This window comes from Eleutherodactylus coqui, chromosome 4, assembly GCF_035609145.1.
Source record: "Eleutherodactylus coqui strain aEleCoq1 chromosome 4, aEleCoq1.hap1, whole genome shotgun sequence".
Lineage (NCBI taxonomy): Eukaryota > Metazoa > Chordata > Amphibia > Anura > Eleutherodactylidae > Eleutherodactylus > Eleutherodactylus coqui.
In genome coordinates this window covers 156,489,045-156,512,797 of record NC_089840.1, presented here as the reverse complement: position 1 = coordinate 156,512,797, position 23,753 = coordinate 156,489,045, and the positions used below count along the sequence as shown (strand labels likewise).

General features: G+C 47.9%; 1 protein-coding gene across 5 annotated transcripts in view; it reads left to right on the top strand.

Annotated features, from left to right (window-relative positions):
• The window catches only part of DCAF6 (DDB1 and CUL4 associated factor 6), a 992,542-nt gene that overhangs the window by 205,540 nt on the left and 763,249 nt on the right, over positions 1 to 23,753 (top strand). For all 5 annotated transcript variants that reach the window (XM_066600328.1, XM_066600324.1, XM_066600329.1 and 2 more), the window contains one exon: positions 5,082 to 5,208. In XM_066600328.1, coding sequence (XP_066456425.1) covers positions 5,082 to 5,208 — 127 coding nt within the window. The remainder of the gene's footprint in view (positions 1 to 5,081; positions 5,209 to 23,753) is intronic.

Here is a 23,753-nt window from a genome sequence, read left to right as displayed (position 1 = left end):
GTAATTTTCTCACTTTCCGGTGTCAGAAACGGGAAATTTGGCACGAGCATTTATTATGTCATAAATAGGAAAAGTTAATAGGTCCCAACTCCATTATTCAATTCGAGCGCAAAAGAATTGGCGTCAAAATTTTACGTGCGGAATGTAATTTTTTCACTTTCCGGTGTCATAGAAACAGGAAATTTGGCACGAGCATTGATTATGTCATAAATAGTAAAAGCTAATGGGTCCCAACTCCATTATTCAATTCTATGTGCAAAAAATTAGCGTCCAAATTTTACGTACGGAATCTAATTTTCTCACTTTCCGGTGTCATAGAAACGGGAAATTTGGCACGAGCATTGATTATGTCATAAATAGGAAAAGCTAATGGGTCCCAACTCGATTATTCAATTCTATGCGCAAAAGAATTAGCGTCCAAATTTTATGTACGGAATGTAATTTCTTCCCTTTCCGGTGTCATAGAAACGTGAAATTTGGCACGAGCATTGATTATGTCATAAATAGGAAAAGCTAATGGGTCCCAACTCCATTATTTAATTCTATGCGCAAAAGAATTAGCGTCCAAATTTTACGTGGGAATGTAATTTTTTCACTTTCCGGTGTCATAGAAACGGGAAATTTGGCACGAGCATTGATTATGTCATAAATAGGAAAAGCTAATGGGTCCCAACTCGATTATTCAATTCTAGCGCAAAAGAATTGGCGTCGAAATTTTACGTGCGGAAGGTAATTTTTTCACTTTCCGGTGTCATAGAAACAGGAAATTTGGCATGAGCATTGATTATGTCATAAATAGGAAAAGCTAATGGGTCCCAACTCCATTATTTAATTTTATGTGCAAAAGAATTAGCGTCCAAATTTGTGTAATCTAATTCTCTCATTTCCTGATGTCATTTTATATAAAGGAAACGTTGCATGGTTACCTCCCTGTGGTATTTCCTGGGTAACGCAGAGAACTATGCAAAATGGTGAACATATGTTTTTCCTCAGTATCTCTAAACCACGACTTCATAAGCTTTTCCGTGTGAACACCAGATAAACACCAGTACCAAATTAACTCGGGCGAAGCCGGGTATATCAGCTAGTATAAATATATATATGTGTGTGTGTGTGTTGGTGTATATTTATGTGTGTAGAAGACAACTTCTCAATCTAAAAATGGAAATATACCTTTTTTACACAAGATTTAAACATTACACATTCTCAAATGTGGGAAAGGTCTCGCTGGCTTAATCAAAAAACAAAATTTTAAAACTTATCACGAAAATCAAACATGAGAACGAACGCTTACATTACAAAACAGAGGATATGGCAAAGATATTCAGCTCCTACTACTCAGATCTATACAATTTAGATAAACAAGGCAACACTAAATCCAATACATCGGTTGCAATTCAAAAAATCTTAGACTCCATTTCTCTCCCACAGATCTCAGAACACCAAAAATTATCTGTAGCCAATCCAATCAGTTTGACTGAAATTGAAGATGCCATTAATTCCCTCCCAAAGAGTAAAAGCCCAGGCCAAGATGGATTTAGCTCTATATATTATAAAACATACAAAGAAGAACTATCCCCACAACTTCAGCACTACTTCAATCAGATTAACAATACAAACTTAAAGGCATTACTAACTGCCCATATATCTCTTATTCCTAAAGAGGAAAAAGACTCATCCCTTTGCAGTAGCTACAGACCTATTTCATTAATCAATAATGATATCAAACTCTATGCGAAAATCCTCGCTAATAGAATCAAGACTCTATTACCTAACCTAATTGATGCAGAACAAGTAGGTTTGATACCCCATAGAGAAGCCAACACAACCAGAATACTCAACATAATCCATTACGCTAAGCGTACAAAAGCTCCACTGGCCCTGCTCACAACCGATGCAGAAAAAGCATTCGACGGGGTAAGCTGGCTTTTTCTTAAAATGACCTCAAAAAAATTTTATTTCCCGGATATCTTTATCGATAAAATTATGGCCTTATACAAGGAACCATCAGCAAAAATCAAAATCAATGGAGAACTCTCTCCCTCATTTAATATAAGCAACGGCACAAGACAAGGATGCCCTCTCTCCCCACTACTATTCATCCTCTCACTGGAAGTTCTCTCTGAAAGAATTGGGCTGAATAAACTCATAAGGGGCTTAATATGTGGACAGAAAGAACAAAGCAGCATCATTTGCAGATGATATGCTCCTTATTCTCACTAACTCCCATAAATCGCTCAAAACCCTATTAGAAGATTTTGGAAGTTTTAGCAAAATCTCCAACTTCAAACTAAATTTTACTAAATCTGAACTTATCAATATAAACATAGACAAGACAACCTGGTCATCTCTAACCAAATCATCCCCTTTTAAAAACCCTCATGTTTACATTACCTATCTTGGGGCAAAAATATCCCTCAATATATCTAACGTATATGACCTGAATTTCATTCCCATCCTAGGAAAAATAGAAAGAGACTTAAATGCATGGAAATCTTTGCAAATTTCATCGTTCGGCTGGAAAAACCTAATAAAAATGGTAATCCTCCCGAAAATACTCTACCTCCTACAAGTACTACCTATAGATATCCCGCAAAAAATTTTCAACAAATTGAAGCGCTTGATCATTAAATTTATTTGGCAAAACAAAGGTCCCAGAGTAAAATATATAACTCTAATTAAGCATTGGAAACGTGGGGGTATTGGTCTACCAGACTTTGAAACCTATAAAAATGCAGTTCATCTCAACCGAAGAATTGACCTAACTCATGCTCCAAAAGACAAATTATGGGTTGATCTAGAACTACAGTCTTTAATGACAAAATTTCAACACCTGGTCTGGACCACCCCTTACAATAAACCCAATTTTAAAGAGACCGGAAATCCAATAACAACCCTGTCACTTAAAATATGGCAGAAATTCAACAAAAAACTAAGAGTAATCCCAAATATTAGCTAATATACACCCTTCCTAAACCTAGTACCCCAAAAACCTAAGCTTATTAAAAATATGCTATCAAGTATCCCCAATATCACCCCCACTTGCTCTCTGGAGTTATGTGAAACTAATATATTTCTTTCCCAAAACATGCTTAAAAATAAACTAGGACTCCCTCATCTTAGCAACAAAGATTTTCGTATTATTAAGGACTCAATCTCCCTATACCAAGCAGATATACTTAATACTAACCATGACTTACTTTTTCATAAATTAATGTGGAAGGATTATCGCACTAAGAGGAAGATATCTAGAATTTACCAAACCCTTCTGTACAACAAAGAAACACCCTCCTATATAGCTAGTTGGGAGAGTGATTTAGATATATCATTCTCTCCAGAAGGAGTGAAACAAAGCCTACAAAACTCACACTCAAGCTTAATATCTACGCGCTTTCAGGAACTAAACTACAAGATGGTACAAAAGATGGTACAAGATGGTAAACATATCAAGATGGTACAAAACCCCCGAACTTCTTAACAAAATAGATCAAAACTACTCTTCACACTGTTGACGATGTCTCAAAACAAAAGGCACATATATGGTTCTCCTGCCCTTTACTTCAACCCTTTTGGTATGACTTGCAAACTAGGATCAATTCTATTTTAGGAACCAAAATTACTATCACCCCAAAACTACTACTATTAAATTTGAATCCAGCTACTGGCAACATGGGAAAGACAAACTTGCTTCCATTCCTCATAAACGCCGCCAAAGTATTAATTCCCAGATATTGGAAAGAAACAGACCCCCCCCCCCCCCCCCGTCATTCAAGAGTGGTACAATGAGCTAAATACCATGAGCAGCTATGAAAAAATTAGATGCCTCCGAGATGAAAATCTGGATAGATTTCTGCATACTTGGAGTAAATTGCTATGCTACAAGACAGAATCTCTTACCGAATAGCAACGCATAAACTTCCTAATGACAAACCACTCTCTTGATTGTAAGGAAAAGGGGGAGGAAGGAGGAGGGGGGAGAGGGTATTTTTGCTACCTGACTACAATTCAGCATAGATATACTTTCTATTACAATTTAAATATTGTATGCCATTTGGATAATTAAACAGAATCGTCCACTTTTAATTTGTTATTCTTATAATGCTCTGCAGGTTTGCAGAGAAACTGTTTTTTGTTTTTCTTTCCCACATGCTTCCCAGGTTTCAATCCGGATAAGTGGATTTCCCTTTTTTCTTTCTGTACCCACCCCAAAATTTATAAATAAAGAATTCATACAAAAAAAAAAAAAGAAAAACATGGAATCAGTTGTGATGTAATCGAACGGATCTGCAGAATTAAGTAGACGTATTTATACTGCATAGTGAACACCGTTAAAGAAAAAAAAAGTGCATTCCAGAATTTCTGAATTTGTTAATCTTGCCTCTAGAAAAAGGGAATAAACAATGATCAAAATGTTCCCAGGAATTGGGAAAAACACTAGAGTTAATCCTTCAAAAAGCCCTCCATCTATGGAAGAATGAAAGTGTTCTGGCTCATGGCAACACAAAAGCAAATCTGTGATCCCACTGCCGCACACCATGGAGGATGTGGGGATCCACTCAGCAGCTGGAAGCAGGTATATCAAGCCTCAGCTCCATAGGGGAGGAAGTGGGGCCACAGACAGGTCTCCGGAGGCAAAAGAAGAGGCCTCCTGCAGATGCCAGCTAAGCTACTAGGATCAGGGTGGATAACATTTGCAGGGCAGCATGCATCAGTGCAGAGTGGTATGATCAGAGTCAAAGGTCAATGCGGTATTCATGGGCTCCCCGAGGTGGACCAGTCTGAGCCTGGATAGACTTATTAATTGCTTTTCTTTGTGATGTCAGATCATGAGAATAAAAAAAAAACCAGAGTGACTGGTGACCTCTTGTAGTACGAGTGGGTCATCAGTTTCCTTGAAAGGGGCATATGAAAGTGTTGAATAAATATGGTGTAGAAGGGAGAATACAGAATCTTGTTTCTTTCCACTATTAGTGTTGGTTTAAGTATTGGCAATTTATAAAGCAGCAGATGGGTCAGGCATGCAGTGATTTACTTACAACTGTATTCTTTGTCATTTCTTTACATTTCTCTTCTGTTTCTAGGATATTTTAATCCACTGTCGGCGTGCAGCTACATCAATAACTGTATGTCCCCCAGCGCCTTATTACCTTGCAGTTGGATGCTCGGATAGTTCGGTGAGAATATTTGACCGACGTATGCTTGGAGCAGGTAATACACGTTAGTGTTATAGTATAAATAAATAGGAACTAAACTCTGCCACTTACGTGGGTTCCAGCACAAAAACAGCATTTCATTTTAATTATATGGATAAAAACATTTTGCAAAATTCTAATAGTTTTTAATTCATAGCATCATATTGTATATATTACTAGCTTACCCGTCGCTCGTTGCTGCGAAGACAGACAAACAGACATACATACATACATTCGTTTTATATATCTGGATAACAACCAATCACAGCGCAGCTTTCAAGTTACCTCAGCGGTATAATATATAACAACCAATCACAGCACAGCAGCTTTCATGTTACCTCAGCAGTATAATATATAGCAACCAATCACAGCACAGCTTTCATGTTGCCTCAGCAGTATAGTATATAGCAACCAATCACAGCACAGCTTTCATGTTGCCTCAGCAGTATAATATATAGCAACCAATCACAGCACAGCTTTCATGTTACCTCAGCAGTATAAGAAATAGCAACCAATCACAGCACAGCTTTCATTTTACCTCAGCATTCTCAATATCCAGCAATTGTCTTGCAAAACGTTCGGCGGATGCATCATTTTGTAGTTGAATATGCATCCCGTTGCTCGTAATGCCTTTTGCTTTTGTGCTTAAGATGGAAATCAAACGATCTTTGTCTGGGGGGCATAACTGTCGACGATGCTCGCACGTGCGCCACCTATCGTAGGATGATGTACTATGCCAGTAATCTTCCCAGGAGTGTACTTAAGAACTTCCCAAAGTTTCATGGCGATTAGATGAATGGTGTAGTAGCGCAAAAAGGACAGACAGACAGACATACATTCCTTTTTATATATATAGATGACATCAGGAAGTGAGAGAATTAGATTCCGAACATAAAATTTGGACGCTAATTCTTTTGCGCTTAGAATTGAATAATCGAGTTGGGACCCATTACCTTTTTCTATTTTTGACATAATCAATGCTCGTGCCAAATTTCAAGTTTCTATGACATTGGGAAGTGAGAGAATTGGTGGCAATGATGGAAATCGAACGATCTACGTGGGGGGGTGCGTAACTGTCGACGCTCGCACGCGCGCCATTTATCATAGGATAGTTGTACTAGGCCTATAATCTTCCCATGAGTGTACTCAACAACTTCCCAAAGTTTCATGGCAATCAGATGAATAGTGTAGTAGCGCATAAAGGACAAACAGACAGACACACACACAGACATATATTCAATTTTATATATATAGACTAGCTTACCCGTCGCGCGTTGCTGCGAAGACAGACATACATACATAAGTTTTTATATATCTAGATAACAACCAATCACAGCGCAGCTTTCAAGTTACCTCAGCGGTATAATATATAATAACCAATCACAGCACAGCAGCTTTCATGTTACCTCAGCATTATAATATATAGCAACCAATAACAGCACAGCTTTCATTTTACCTCAGGATTCTCAATTTCCAGCAATTGTCTTGCGAAACGTTCGGCGGATGCATCATTTTGTAGTTGAACACGCATCCCGTTGCTCGTAATGCCTTTTGCATTTGTGCTTGAGATGGAAATCAAACGATCTTTGTCTGGGGGGCATAACTGTCGACGATGCTCGCACGCACGCCACCTATCATAGGATAGATGTACTATGCCAGTAATCTTCCCAGGAGTGTACTCAACAACTTCCCAAAGTTTCATGGCGATTAGATGAATGGTGTAGTAGCGCAAAAAAGACAGACATACATTCCTTTTTATATATATATAGATGACATCAGGAAGTGAATTAGATTCCGTACGTAAAATTTGGACGCTAATTCTTTGGCGCTTAGAATTGAATAATCGAGTTGGGACCTGTTAACTTTTCCTATTTATGACATAATCAATGCTCGTGCCAAATTTCAAGTTTCTATGACATTGGGAAGTGAGAAAATTAGGTTCCGTACGTAAAATTTGGACGCTAATTCTTTGGCGCTTAGAATTGAATAATCAAGTTGGGACCTATTAGCTTTTCCTATTTATGACATAATCAATGCCTGTGCCAAATTTCATGTTTCTACGACATCGGGAAGTGAGAGAATTAGTGGCAATGATGGAAATCAAACGATCTATGTGGGGGGGGGGCGTAACTGTCGACGATGCTCGCGCGCACGCCATTTATCATAGCATAAATGTACTATGCCTATAATCTTCCCAGGAGTGTACTCAACAACTTCCCAAAGTTTCATGGCGATCGGATGAATCGTGTAGTAGCGCATAAAGGACAGACAGACAGACATACATTCAATTTTATATATATAGATAAATTATAAGCCTCGAAAAAAAGATTTTCTTCAAGAAAATGTATGGCATATTAACACTGCATGACTAAAGGTGTCCATTCAGAAGGAAGTTGTCCAGACCCACCAATTTCAGCGGATCCATCTGACTATCCAGTGTGTATGGGGATGTGACAATCTTCCCCTGATAGCGAAGAAAGTAAGGCTAGGTCAAGGTTTGATTTCAGGATGCCTAAAACGTTGTTCCCTCTAGAGATAAGCCACTGCCAAGAGAGTCTCCCCTTTGAAAACACTTGCATATGTCTATCCGTGGGGTCCAACTATTGGTACCACCAGTGACCCATAGAAATCGCCATCGGAGTTTTCCTGAATTCTGGCAGTAGTGGTCGCACATACTCAGCACGGTGCCATTCACTTCAATGGGACCGCCAAAGACTGCCAAGTGCTTGAACTCTGCTGTCTCCGGCAGTCCCATTGAAGAGAAAGGTAGACTTGAGCGAATAGGTGCATGCGAGCGACCATTGCTGCCAAGGGACATGTCAGGGGTGTTTTTTCTGGGGGTTCAGTAGTTGTTCCCCCACTGATTGGGAAGTTATACCCAGTCTTTTGGATAGTCATTAACTTCAAGTTACTAAAATACCGCCTTCATCATCTGCTGTATAACCTACATTCCCTATAGAAACACCGATTTTAATACATGAAAGCGTGATCCGTGAAAAGCATTTGGCCTTAGAATGAAGAGGTGCAATATGGTTTTCAAGATATCTGCTTGCTATCACACTATTGGAACCTTCATTGTTTATCTCCAGAGGATTTGAATATGACATAATAAGTCCTGTCTTAGAGGAACGGATAGTAATTGCGGACTCCAAGAGCATTTGATCCATGCTAATACGCGGATCAAGCAAATGTATGGGATTACACAATTCCGTTCAAGTTAACGGGTCGTAATTACGTAATACGCTCGTGGAAAATAGAACACAGCATGTTCTATTTTACCGCGGAATCTGCAACATAGTACCCATTGTGCTCTATAGTCACGGATATACCAATTACATTGTGTACGGGCTGCACGTACCTGTGTTATCTCTAAGTTATGGGAAATATAAAACAAACAAAGGTGTACTGCGCAGGACTGCCTGTGTAAGTATACGCAGTATATTATGCCACCATATGCAGGGTTACAACCTGGATCACCGCGGAAATCCACTGTAGGCCACCACAAGCGGATTCCACATACAGCCATGTGAGCTCGACCTAAGTTTGAAGATCAAACCAAAATGATTTGTACTGTTGCTGATGTACTTAATTCGTAGACCATTGACTAGACTTGAAACAATTGAGAGCTGCACAAAAAGTCATTTTAACCACTTGGTGATCAGCTTGTTTTGCACCTAAATATCCAAGTAGTGTTTATGGTTTTTCATTGTTGTAGTCAGAGCCATACGTTTTGTTTTTTTTTTCTTTTAACATAGCTGTATTTTTAATAGGCCTAGGTTTGGGGTTTATATAGTATGTTTAACGTTTTATTAATTTCTTTGTGGAGGGGAATGGTAAAAAGCTCTGTAATAGTTTTTCTCATCCATATCATTGGGGGCCACAGCCAGACCATGGGATATAGCCACTGCCACTAGGAGGCGACATGAAGCACCAGTGTTAGCTCCTCCCACCGGCTATATCCCCCCTGCAGGCACTCAGCTAATCAGTCTTTAGCTTAGTGTCTGCAGGAGGCAGACGTGTCAAGCGTTACGGGGTGTCGGGGCTTTTCCCTGTCTTCCCGGGGGAGACGCAAGCAGGTGGTGTCTTCGCCACACTGCGGCGTCTCACCCAGAGAAGAAAAGGTGGCCCGACCCTGCCCTTGTGCATTGGCACCGTGGCCCGCCAGTAATAGGGTTCCCCCCCTCTGGAGTGGCGCCCCTCGTGACGGTGAGCGCCAGGGGGGAGACACTGCTGGAACATAGACGTGGACAGCGGTCAACCCCCCCTTGTCTGCCGGTCGGCTGTCAAAGACCCCCCAGGGGACCCCCACCGAAAGAACCCCTCTCCTTGGAACTGCGGGCCCAGGGAAACCCCCTGGAAGACCATCCAAAAATACCAGAGGACCTGTGGGGGGACCCCAGGGCGGCAAGTATAAGATGCATGGCAGAACTTACCTGCTGGTAGGCTGCAGCTGCAGGGGACCGGGACCCTGGCCACGGGCATGGACTCGGCTGCGGCTGAGCGAGCTAGGGGGAAGGCTGGCCGTGCGCTTGTGCCCAAGGCAAGACCACCAGCTCGGGAGCGCCAAGGCTCCAGGAAAGCAACAGGCACGGCTGGCCATGAGCAGCGGCAGTACACCCGGCGGGCCACGATCAGCAGCAGTGTGCGCGGCTGGCCGCGGGCGGAGGCGGCCGCCGGCAGTAGACTTTAGGAGGCACTGGGGTGGCAGGTGTGGACGAGTTGCATCGCCCCGGGGGGGCGGGGCGCCATCCTTGGCCACCGTCCGGGCTGCACAGGGCACTTCAGGTGATGCGGGCGGGCTTCCAGGGCAGGCCACACCCCCTCCGGCCGCACGGGAAATTTAAAAGGGGCGGCCTGGCAAGAAGATGGCCGCTCCTGTCACCCGTGCAGCAGTACCCTCCAGTATCTGCTGTGCTAGGCAGCTGCCCCATCACCTGATCAGCGCCATCTCCGGAGCTCTTTCGGTCTCAGCGCCGGTCTCAGCGCCAGTCTCAGCGCCGTCCTCATCGACAGATTGTCAAGTCTACAGTGAGTCATCAGCGCCAGTCGTCAGCAGCAAGCACCTGCCTGCGATAGCGAGCGCCGGTGTCCCGAAAGACCATCGCATACGGCCAGGACCCAGAGGCTCCAGCTGGGCAAGGACAGCCGCGGAACAGCTGCAGGACCGGGTAAGCCCTGCCTAGGCGGCACTTCCCTGTGGTTCCCTCCCTCCCCCTGCAGGTACTCGCTCTCAGCAGCATGAGTAGACCTCTCCCGGGTGGGACCCCATTGTCTTTGTTTGCGCACTACGCCATGTCTGACCCCAGACCAGAGGGTTCCAGCCCGGCTATGGGGAGGGCCAAATATTATGCGTGTGCTTTATGCAACACCAAATTTCCATGTGGGCAGGCGGAATCCCGCTGCGCAAAATGTGTTCTGGCTCGGTCAGCCCCAGGGACCCCGGTGCCCCCCGCCTCCCCTGTGGAGCAGGTAGCCGAGCCTGAGTGGGCTAGGTCCCTTGCAGCGGCGGGCTAGGTCCCTTGCCACGGTGGTCTCGGGCCTAGCCAGTTCATCAGCGGCAATTTTACGCCGCCTAGAGTCGGATTCTGAGGCGTCCTCCCCGGAACGTTCTCAAGGAAGATCACATAAAAGGCGGAGATCCCGTAGCAGTGAGGCTGTCCCCCACAGGTCTCGTTGCTCCAGAAGATCATCTTGGTCCTTTAGGTCCCAGCGGTCCAGGGACTTGTATCGCGGGTCTCACGGTTCTAGAGAGTCTGTCCATACGTACCATCGGTCTAGGCACTCCTCGCGGTCCCGGTATACGGCAAGACCGGTCCAGTCCCATCCAGACCCTGCTCGGGCCGCTTGCTCTTCAGCTTCTCAGAGTGCAGCCCAGGCACAACAGCCGCATTCGTTGGCAGGGGGTGGTAACGATTCGGAGGAGGACGAATAGTCAGGGGTATCGTCCCTCTCTGATTTGGATGAGGAGCAAGTGTCCAGACTGGCCACTTTAATGGACAGTCTGGTGATAGCGGTTAAAGAGACTCTTCAGGTGACGGGTGCACCGACAGGGGCACCTCCAGCGACGGTGTCCTTTAAGTGGCAGAAATGGCTGTGCCAGGTGTTCCCTGCGCATCAGGATTTTGCAGAAGTTATAGAAAAAGAATGGCAAAACCCAGATAAACAATTTAGGCACCTGGGAAAACCCTGGGAGGTCACATATCCCTTTCCGGAAGACCTCGTAAGAAAGTTGTCAGCACCCCCGGCGGTGGACCCACCCGTTTCACGTCTGTCAAGAAGCACCGCGCTACCCTCAGCCGAGGTCGCGACACTGACTGACCCACAAGATAGGAAGCTAGACGCACTGGCAAAATCAGCGTTCCAGGCGGCGGGCACTGCCCTACGGCCCATTTTCGCTTCCGCCTGGGTGAGCAAGGCTTCCGTAGCTTGGGCGAAACAGCTATGTAAGGACATCCTGGCAGGCGCCCCACCCAGCGAGCTGTTGGAGGCCACAGATAATATCATACAGGCGGGCAAATTCGTCTGTGCGGCAGGTTTGGACGCGGCAAAGTTTGTGGCCCGAGCATCCGCATCTTCGGTCGTCACGCGATGAACCCCCTGGTTAAATGGGTGGTCAGCGGACGCAGCGTCAAAAATGGTCCTCACGAAACTTCCCTTTGAGGGCAACAGACTTTTCGGTACCAGACTAGACGACCTGATTAAGGACGCGACAGGTGGGAAGAGTACTTCCCTCCCGCAGATGCCTACGAGAAGAGAGAACGTACCACCAAAGAAAAAACCCTTTTTTCGCTCCTTTCGCCGGTTCACCTCCCGGTCTGCAACGGGTCAGTGGTCTCAGCCTAGAAGGGCCCCAACAGATCAAGGGAAGGGCCCCTCCTTTAAGACTAAGCCAACTCGATTCTCCCAGGCAAGAGCGGCCAGGGGCGCAGGCGCAAAGAATGCAGCATGAGGATCTGCCCCTACCCATTTTCAACAGGGTGGGGTGCAGGCTCTCCGGGTTTCGGGAGGTATGGCTGAGCCCCGTGACCGACGCCTGGGTACAGGAGGTAATCTCCGTCGGGTACGCAATCGAGTTTGCGGCACGACCACGGGATTTCTTCCCTGTTCCAGGGTGCCAAGGGCTCCGCAGGGGGTGGCAAAATTCCGGCTGGCGATAGAAAACCTGCTGGCACAGGGGGTAGTGGTGCCAGTACCAGCGGGACAGAGAGGACAAGGTCTCTATTCAAACCTCTTTTTAGTCCCCAAAAAGGATGGCAGGGCCAGACCAGTGCTCGATCTGAGACGTCTGAACCAACACATCAGAACGAGGCACTTCCGTATGGAGTCCCTCAGGTCCGTGATATCATCCATGGAGCTGGGGGAGTTCCTGTCGTCGGTGGACATCAGGGATGCATACATGCATATCCCGGTCCGCGAGTCACATCAGAAATTCCTGCACTTCGAGGCCCAAGGAAAACATTATCAGTTTACGGCCCTGCCGTTCGGACTCTCAGCATCGCCGAGAGTTTTCACGAAGGTCCTGGCGGCAGTAATGGCGCTCCTCCACGCAAGAGGCGTGGTAGCCATCCCATACCTAGATGACATCCTGATAAAGGCACCATCTCAAGGCAGCAACCTTGAGAGCCTACGCATCGCCCTGCAGACGCTGGAAGAATTTGGGTGGATGATCAATCACAGCAAGTCCTGCTTAGTCCCGACACAGCGCTTGGAGTTCCTGAGGATGGTGTTCGACACCAGAAAGCACCAGATTGAGTTACCCCAACCGAATAGATAGACACTCCTCAGCAGCTTACGGTCCCTGATGCATGGGAGACCAGTAACCATCAGGCATTGTATGAAGGTATTGGGTCAGATGGTAGCGTCATTCGAGGCGATACCATTTGTGCAGTTTCATGCAAGGACATTTCAACACTTCATCCTGTTGCGCTGGGACAGGTCCCTACAGGCCCTGGATCAGCGGATTCGAGTAACTCCCCGCGTCCGGGCCACCCTAAGATGGTGGTTGAATCCCAGGAGAATTCAGGGAGGTCGTTCACTGGCCCCAGAACAATGGGTGGTACTAACCACGGACGCCAGCCGCTCTGGCTGGGGTGGGACGCTGGGGAGGCGGTCCACGCAAGGAGTATGGTCACCGAGCGAAGCGAAACTCCCAATCAACATCTTGGAGCTACGAGCCATACGTCTAGCGCTCCAACATTTCGGACCAAGCCTCAAGGGAAGGGACGTACTGGTCCAGACAGACAACGCAACTGCGGCAGCGTATATCAATCATCAAGGGGGCACATGGAGCGCAAGAGCGATGGACGAGGTGGCAGGAATACTCGGCTGGGCAGAGGGCCACCTGCGGTCCATCTCGGCGGTGTACATCCCAGGTGTGGAGAACTGGGTGGCGGATTTCCTCAGCCGGGAGACGGTGGATCCCGGCGAGTGGGAATTGCATCCAGACGTTTTTCAGGCAATCTGTCAGAGATGAGGCACCCCGGACGTGGATTTGATGGCGTCCAGGATGAACTACAAAGTACACCCGTTTGTGGCCCGGTCACGAGACCCACAGGCAGCGGCAGCAGACACACTAGCCATCCCGTGGGCAGGCTTCAAGCTTCCCTACGTGTTCCTCCCCCTCCCCCTCTGAGGGTACTAGGAAAAATCAGGAAGGAGGGGCGACCAGTAATCCTGGTAGCACCAGACTGGCCGAGGACAACTTGGTACACGAACGTCATGGAGCTTCTGGCCGACGTACCATGGCGACTGCCAGAGCGGGAAGATCTACTGTCCCAAGGACCCCTTTTCCACCCGAATTCAAGGTCGCTACATTTAACGGCGTGGCTATTGAAACCGAGATACTAAGGAGACAAGGGTTCATAGAAGGAGTGATCCAAACAATGATACAGGCCAGGAAGCCAGCATCGTCTAGAATCTATTATCGGGTCTGGAGACGGTTTTTCGGCTGATGCGAAGACCGGCACATCCAGCCCATGCAATTTGCGCTGGCAAATGTTCTGGCTTTTTTACAGTCAGGGCTCGAAGCGGGGCTGAAACTGGGTTCACTGAGGGGTCAGGTCTCGGCTCTTTCAGTACTATTTCAGAGGCCAATTGCGAGTAGGCTGGTGGTGCGGACGTTCCTCCAAGAGGTCACCCACGCATCACCTCCTTTCCGGCCACCCACTCAAGCATGGGATCTCAATCTCGTGCTGGAGGCGCTACTAGCGCATCCTTTCGAGCCACTCAGAGAGGTCCCCCTGCGACTCCTGTCTTGGAAGGTGGTGTTTCTAGTAGCAATCACCTCAATATGAAGAGTTTCAGAGTTGGCGGCCCTGTCGGTGAAGCCGCCCTTCATGACGTTCCACCAGGACAAAGTGGTTCTAAGACCGGTCCCGGAGTTCCTACCGAAGGTAGTTTCACCCTTTCATATTAACGAGGACATCATCCTACCATCTTTTTGTCCGACGCCGGTACATGCAAGAGAGAGCACTGCACCGATTGGAACTGGTCAGGGCCTTACGGATATATGTAGCGAGAACCAGAGAATTTCGGCGAACGGAGACACTGTTCGTGGTTCCGGAGGGGCCCCGGAAAGAATCAGCAGCCTCTAAGGTGACCGTTTCAAAGTGGATAAGAGCACTAGTGGCAGAGGCATACCGCGCTAGGGGGCACTCGTCTCCATTCCGGATCACGGCCCACTCCATGCGGGCGGTGGGGGCCTCATGGGCGGTTTGTCACGGGGCCTCAACTCTACAGGTGTACAAGGCAGCCACATGGACTTCCTTGCATACATTTTCTAAATTTTATAAAGTCCATATGTCTGCATCAACGGATGCCACTCTGGGCCGGAAGATTTTTCAGGCGGCGGTCCTTTGACTGTTCGGGACCATTCTGTAAATAGCCAACCCAATGTTTTTGTGCGGGGCTGCTTTAGGACGTCCCATGGTCTGGCTGTGGCCCCCAATGATACGGACGAGAAACGGATATTTTTGGTATAACTTACCGTAAAATCTCTTTCTCGTCACGTTCATTGGGGGACACAGCACCCACCCCTTACTTCAGATACCGGTTACTGGAATTTTCTGTTCTTCAGTCACAGATAGCGCTATATTAGTCCAGAATATTTTTTGTTGTGTGCATAAAAGATGTATTGTTTTTGTGGTCGTACTCCCACTGGCTGCTCCTTCTGCTTGCATACAGACTGATTAGCTGAGTGCCTGCAGGGGGGATATAGCCGGTGGGAGGAGCTAACACTTGTGCTTAGTGTTCCCTCCTAGTGGCAGTGGCTATATCCTATGGTCTGGCTGTGTCCCCCAATGAACGTGACGAGAAAGAGATTTTACGGTAAGTTATACCAAAAATATCCGTTTTGGGATTTTACATTTTACAGCGTTCACTTTCTTAGGTTCATGTAAGTTAACCCCTTAGTGACCAAGCCTGTTTGCGTCTTAATGACGAAGCCAAATTTTGGAAATCTGACATGTCGCTTTAACATAGAATAACTCTATTAAATAAATAAGGTTTTGCATATCAAAGTGATTCTGACATCGTTTTTTCGCCACATATTGTACTTCATTTAGGTAGTAAAAACAAAGCGTCAAAATTGAAAAAATTGTCATTTTTAAAATATTTTTAATTGCAATATCTCAAATATATGCAAACATACTGTACAAATTTGTGAAAAGATATATATTTATTCTGGATGCATATCTAGTTTTTTTAAAACCATTTAGGAGACGTACAAATTTAACATTGATTATCAACATTTTGAGGAACATTTTGCTTTTCTGCACCAAGCCAATACTGCAAAGTCTCATAGGTGTCACAATGATAGATACCCCCACAAATGACCCCATTTTAAAAACTACACCCCTTTTATGTATTCACTGAGGGGTGTCATGAGTATTTTCACCCCATGGTTTCTTTTCAGGAGTTAATTAGAGATGAGCGAGCACCAAAATGCTCGGGTGCTCATTACTCGAGCCGAACTTTTCGCGATGCTCGAGGGTTCGTTTCGAGTAACGAACCCCATTGAAGTCAATGGGCGACTCGAGCATTTTTGTATATCGCCGATGCTCGCTAAGGTTTTCATTTGTGAAAATCTGGGAAATTCAAGAAAGTGATGGGAACGACACAGAAACGGATAGGGCAGGCGAGGGGCTACATGTTGGGCTGCATCTCAAGTTCCCAGGTCCCACTATTAAGCCACAATAGCGGCAAGAGTGGGCTCCCCCCCTCCCAACAATTTTTACTTCTGAAAAACCCTCATTAGCAAGGCATACCTTAGCTAAGCACCACACTACCTCCAACAAAGCACAATCACTGCCTGCATGACACTCCGCTGCCACTTCTCCTGGGTTACATGCTGCCCAACCCCCCCGCACGACCCAGTGTCCACAGCGCACACCAAAGTGTCCCTGCGCAGCCTTCAGCTGCCCTCATGCCACACGCTGGCCTCATAGCCACACCACCCTCATGTCTATTTATAAATGCGTCTGCCATGAGGAGGAACCGCAGGCACACACTGCAGAGGGTTGGCAGGGCCAGGCAGCGACCCTCTTTAAAAGGGGCGGGGCGATAGCCCACAATGCTGTACAGAAGCAATGAGAAATCCAATCCTGTGCCACCTCCATCAGGAGCTGCACACGTGGGCATAGCAATGGGGAACCCATGTGCCACACACTATTCATTCTGTCAAGGTGTCGCATAGCTCAATCCACACTGCAAGGGGAAAGCCGTCTGCGCTCTGCCCCCTACCCAAGTCAGTCAGTGTCTTTGTGCCAGACAGGTCAAACACTGCGATGGGAGCTAAGTTTGCACCAACAGCATAGGTGGGTCCTAGGAAACCCAAGACATGAACCAAAAATTGATCTGAGCGGCCAAACATGGCAGACTTGCACCACGCCCACGACATAGGCCTCGGCCCACAGCTTCAGCAATCCTAGGCAGGAAGCGGACTTTCACTGCACCCAGAACATAGGCCTCTGCACAAACCCTCAGCAATCGCGGGCCTACAGCGGACTCCAATTCTAGCGTAGCTGTGCACGTCTCATTAGCGCTGTATTGCTCCTGTAGTTTGTCCCAATGCAGTGCCCCAGGTAGCAGAGCTAACGTCAGATTAAATACAGGTGGGCTTCGGCCCACACTGCATGCCCCAGTCAGACCGGGGTTTTTTATAAATACTCACAGGCAGGTACAACTCCGCAATGGGAATTCCGTGTGCACCCAGAGCATGGGTGGCTCCCTGTAACCCACCGGCGGTACATAACTAAATCCCATTGCAGTGCCCAGCACAGCTGAAGTAACGTCAGGTTTAATGCAGGTGGGCTTCGGCCCACACTGCATGCCCCAACCTGACCGTGGTTTTTAATTCATAGACACAGGCAGGTACAAATCCCCAATGTGAAGTCCCTGTGGACCCACAGCATGGGTGGCTCCCTGGAACCCACCGGCGGTACATAAATAAATCCCATTGCAGTGCCCAGCACAGATGAGGTAACGTCAGGTTTAATGCAGGTGGGCTTCGCCCACACTGCATGCCCCAGTCAGACTGGGGTTCTTTATAAGTAGACACATGCAGTTACAACTCCGTGTGGACCGACAGCATAGGTGGGTCCCAGGAAGCCACCGGCGGTACATAAATATATCCCATTGCATTGCCCAGCACTGCTGAGGTAACGTCAGATTAAATGCAGGTGGTCTTCGGCCCACACTGCATGCCCCAGTCTGACCGGTGTTTTTAATACATAGACACTGGCAGGTACAAATCCGTAATGTGAAGTCCCTGTGGACCCACAGCATGGGTGGCTCCCTGGAACCCATCGGCGGTACATAAATGTATCCCATTGCAGTGCCCTGCTCAGCAGAGCTAACGTCGCATACAATACAGGTGTGCTTCGGCCCACAGTGCATGCCCCAGTCAGAGTGGTAATATGTACCTTAACAGTAACCGCGTTGGTGGGAATGTGGTGGCGACTGCGGACCTAGTAGCGCGGTTTTATTTAGTTGGTTTTCGGAATGTGGCCAGGATTAAGTGGGCCGTGGCAGGGGGATGGTGGGGGGGCTCTCTTGTTGTGTTGGTAAAGGTGAAATTCTTGGCCTGCCACCAGACGGACCAATGCAAAGGTATTTGCCAAGAATGTTTTCATTGTTGGAGGAGGAGGGGGATGTTTTTGAGGCACTACGTGTCCTCTCCACATGTTCGTGGTTATATGCACCTTAACAGTAACCGCGTTGGTGGGAAATGGCCTCGCCACCATCATGTCTTTGGGAAGCCTCCATTTCCACACCCCAGTGACATAGCATTAGCAGCGGTATAGGCAGAGCCCAGAATTAGTAACATTTCAGCGGTAGCATTAGTAACAGGCCCCAGTAACATATCACTAGCAGCATTATAGGGGGAGCACAGTATTAGTTCCATTTCAGTAATAGTAGCACTGAAGACAGGCCCCAGTTAAAATTCCAAAGCAGCAGTATAGAGGGAGCACAGTATTAGTTCCATTTCAGTAGTAGTAGCAGTCAAGACGGGCCACAGTAACATTCCTGTTGCAGCAGTTTAGGGAGATAACAGTCTCTTTCACATTTCAGTAGTTGCAGTATAGACAAGGGCCCAGTTACATTTATGTAGCAAAAGTGTAGGCCAACCCCACACACCTTGCTGTAGCATAAGTGCAGATGAAGCCCATAAAAATTACTAGGATTACACTGTAGGCGAGGGCCCAAAAAAATTGGTGTACCAACAGTACTAATGTACCTCAGAAAAATTGCCCATGCCCAACCAAGAGGGCAGGTGAAACCCACTAATCGCTTTGGTTAATGTGGCTTAATTTGTAACTAGGCCTGGAGGCAGCCCAGTTAAAATAAAAATTGGGTCAGGTGCAAGTTTCAACGCTTTGATGAGAATTGAAACGTATAAACATTGTTTACAAAAGTAATATGACTGAGCCTTGTGGGCCTAAGAAAAATTGCCCGTTCAGTGTGATTACGTGAGGTTTCAGGAGGAGGAGCAGGAGGAGGAGGAGGAATATTATACACAGATTGATGAAGCGAAAAGGTCCCCGTTTTTGATGGTGATAGAGAACGATGCTTCCATCCACGGGTGCAGCCTACGTATTGTTTAGGTACCGCTGCTGTCCGCTGGTAGAGAAGAGAAGTCTGGGGAAATCCAGGCTTTGTTCATCTTTATGAGTGTAAGCCTGTCGGCACTGTCAGTTGACAGGCGGGTATGCTTATCCGTGATGATTCCCCCAGCCGCACTAAACACCCTCTCTGACAAGACGCTAGCCGCAGGACAAGCAAGCACCTCCAGGGCATACAGCGCGAGTTCAGGCCACGTGTCCAGCTTCGACACCCAGTAGTTGTAGGGAGCAGAGGCGTCACGGAGGACGGTCGTGCGATCGACTACGTACTTCCTCACCATCCTTTTACAGTGCTACCGCCGACTCAGCCTTGACTGGGGAGTGGTGACACAGTCTTGCTGGGGAGCCATAAAGCTGGCAAAGGCCTTGGAGAGTGTTCCTCTGCCTGTGCTGTACATGCTGCCTGATCTCCGCGCCTCCCCTGCTACCTGGCCCTCGGAACTGCGCCTTCTGCCACTAGCGCTGTCGGATGGGAATTTAACAATCAATTTGTCCGCCAGGGTCCTGTGGTATAGCATCACTCTCGAACCCCTTTCCTCTTCGGGTATGAGAGTGGAAAGGTTCTCCTTATACCGTGGGTCGAGCAGTGTGTACACCCAGTAATCCGTAGTGTCCAGAATGCGTGTAACGCGAGGGTCACGAGAAAGGCATCCTAACATGAAGTCCGCCATGTGTGCCAGGGTACCTGTACGCAACACATGGCTGTCCTCACTAGGAAAATCACTTTCAGGATCCTCCTCCTCAGGCCATACACGCTGAAAGGATGACAGGCAAGCAGCATGGGTACCCTCAGCAGTGGGCCAAGCTGTCTCTTCCCCCTCCTCCTCTTCAACGCGCTGAGATAGACATGAGGGTGCGCTGACTATCCAGTGACATACTGTCTTCCGCCGCCTCCGTTTCCGAGCGCAAAGCAGCTGCCTTTATGGTTTGCAGGGAATTTCTCAAGATGCATAGCAGAGGAATGGTGACGCTAATGATTGCAGCATCGCCGCTCACCATCTGGGTAGACTCCTCAAAGTTTCGAAGGACCTGGCAGATGTCTGCCAACCAGGCCCACTCTTCTGTAAAGAATTGAGGAGGCTGACTCCCACTACGCCGCCCATGTTGGAGTTGGTATTCCACTATAGCTCTACGCTGCTCATAGAGCCTGGCCAACATGTGGAGCGTAGAGTTCCACCGTGTGGGCACGTCGCACAGCAGTCGGTGCACTGGCAGCTTAAAGTGATGTTGCAGGGTGCGCAGGGTGGCAGCGTCCGTGTGGGACTTGCGGAAATGTGCGCAGAGCCGGCGCGCCTTTACGAGCAGGTCTGACAAGCGTGGGTAGCTTTTCAGAAAGCGCTGAACCACCAAATTAAAGACGTGGGCCAGGCATGGCACGTGCGTGAGGCTGCCGAGCTGCAGAGCCGCCACCAGGTTACGACTGTTGTCACACACGACCATGCCCGGTTGGAGGCTCAGCGGCGAAAGCCAGCGGTCGGTCTGCTCTGTCAGACCCTGCCGCAGTTCGTGGGCCGTGTGCCTCTTGTCTCCTAAGCTGAGTAGTTTTAGCACGGCCTGCTGACGCTTGCCCACCGCTGTGCTGCCACACCGCGCGACACCGACTGCTGGCGACGTGCTGCTGCTGACACATCTTGATTGCGAGACAGAGGTTGCGTAGGAGGAGGGTGGTTTAGTGGAGGAAGCATACACCGCCGCAGATACCAGCACCGAGCTGGGGCCCGCAATTCTGGGGGTGGGTAGGACATGAGCGGTCCCAGGCTCTGACTCGGTCCCAGCCTCCACTAAATTCACGCAATGTGCCGTCAGGGAGCTATAGTGGCCCTGCCCGCCTGTGCTTGTCCACGTGTCCGTTGTTAAGTGGACCATGGCAGTAACCGCGTTGGTGAGGGCGCGTACAATGTTGCGGGAGATGTGGTCGTGCAGGGCTGGGACGGCACATCGGGAAAAGTAGTGGTGACTGGGAACCGAGTAGCGCGGGGCCGCCGCTGCCATCATGTTTTTGAAAGCCTCCGTTTCCACAAGCCTATACGGCAGCATCTCCAGGCTGATCAATTTGGCTATGTGCACGTTTAACGCTTGAGCGTGCGGGTGCGTGGCGGCGTACTTGCGCTTGCGCTCAAACAGTTGCGCTAGCGACGGCTGGACGGTGCGCTTAGAGACATTGCTGGATGGGGCTGAGGACAGCGGAGGTGAGGGTGTGGGTGCAGGCCGGGAGACGGTCGTGCCTGTGTCCTGAGAGGGGGGTTGGATCTCAATGGCAGGTTGGGGTACAGGGGGAGAGGCAGTGCTGCAAACCGGAGGCGGTGAACGGCCTTCGTCCCACCTTGTGGGGTGCTTGGCCATCATATATCTGCGCCTGCTGGTGGTGGTGAGGCTGGTGGTGGTGGCTCCACGGCTGATCTTGGCGCGACAAACCTTGCACACCACAGTTCGTCGGTCGTCTGCCCTCTCAGTGAAAAACTGCCACACCTTTGAGCACCTCGGCCTCTGCAGGGTGGCATGGCGCGAGGGGGCGCTTTGGGAAACAGTTGGTGGATTATTCGGTCTGGCCCTGCCTCTACCCCTGGCCACCGCACTGCCTCTTCCAACCTGCCCTGCTGCTGCACTTGCCTCCCCCTCTGAAGACCTGTCCTCAGTAGGCTTAGCAAACCAGGTGGGGTCAGTCACCTCATCGTCCCGCTGCTTTTCCTCCAAATCCTCTGTGCGCTCCTCCCTCGGACTTACTGAAATTACTACTACCTGACTGATAGACAACTGTTTCTCATCGTCATCGTCCTCCTCACCCACTGAAAGCTCTTGAGACAGTTGCCGGAAGTCCCCAGCCTCATCCCCCGGACCTCATTCATTAATGGTTGTCAGTGAAGGACTTTCTGTTTATAAAACTGTAGTTTAACTCCTTAGATACTGTGGGACACCAAAGATGGTGGATTAGTGCACAGTTATTGAGAATCTCTTTTCACATCGTGATTGTTTAGAGTCCTGCACTGCTTCCGTCCTATTTTCAGTTTTTTTTTATGCTGCAAACTGCATTGGGATGGAACCAGAATGGGAACCCATCTTCAGTTGGCAGTACGCTGGGTGAGCAGCCTTCATTGGGAGTCCTTTAAAGGGGCTGTCTGAGTTGTAGGTTTTTAGTAAATTGCTTTTTCCATGCAGCAAAATAACCTGCATTTACTTGCCTCTCCCGCTCCAGCTGTGTCCTGCGCCACTGCTCCGGTTTTTCCCCTGACATCACAGTTTCAGAGTGCCTCAGCCTGTTTTTGGAATGTCACAGGTGTCGCAGCCAATGACTGAGCTCAGCGATTGATCACTGTAATTAAAGCAGTGGAGGACCAAGTGGCTAAGCGGGGAGAGATGAGTGTATGCCTGTTAGTTGTTACTTTACTGCATGGGAAAGGCTTTCTTACTAAAAAAGAAATCGCCTGACCGCAATTTCCGCAGTGATAATCCCTCCGTGGGCATTTGGTTCTAGTATACATCAAAAACTGTGCCAGAATTTTTGTTTTTAATTTCAGTCATACCCCTTTTCAGACAAGTCAGATAAAGTGACTTAAAGGGTCTAAAAACATTAGTAAATGTGGCGCAATTTGCACCAGCAAACTTTGTATTTTAATAGTAAATCTGGCCCTCTGTGTCGAATACTCCTTAACATTCGTTCTGGATATCAGAGGATATAGATATTTTTGTTAATAAGGGTAAATACAAAAAGTTTTATTATAGTCTGCATTTAACTATAAACCATTTTTTTTGTGAGACCATCCATTTTAGGCATTAAAATACAAAGGTTTGTAGTAAATTACCATTTTCACAAATAGGACTCAGTCAGACGAGTTTTTTTTTTTTTTTTTTTTGCATGTTCAAAATGCGCATGACCAAAGCTCTGCGCCCTTTGCTTTCAATGGGGCCAGCGCCACTGCCGCCCACCTTGAAAGCAATGGGGGCAGATCGCTATCCCCTGCTGCGGCTGTGACAGAGCTGGCCCCATTGAAAGCAATGGATGAACACCACGTTCCTTAGCCACAGCTGCCACCAGCCCCATTGCCAATACGGTGAAGCCCCTGGATGTGACAGCATCCAGGGGTTTCACATTCAAGGAATCCCCTGCTACAGCTGTCAGTGATCTGCTCCCATTGCTTTCAGTGGGATGGCATTGCGGTCCTCTGCCACAGCTGTGACAGGGGATTCTTTCGTCTTCGCGGTCTCAGTGTTCACTAATGAGGGGACTCTCCGCAGGGAATCTTTACGCGCAGTACAGACCCTTGTGGCGCACAGATGTCCTATCTTTTGCAGGTGCGAGTATTTTGCACTTGTAAAAGACGAACATGTAAACACATCGTAGGGAACCAATGGTTCTGTTAAACGCCCTTTTTCTGTGCACATCGTGCGCAAAAAAATGCTCACCTGACTTCGCCCTTAAAATGCACATATGATGCAAAAATAA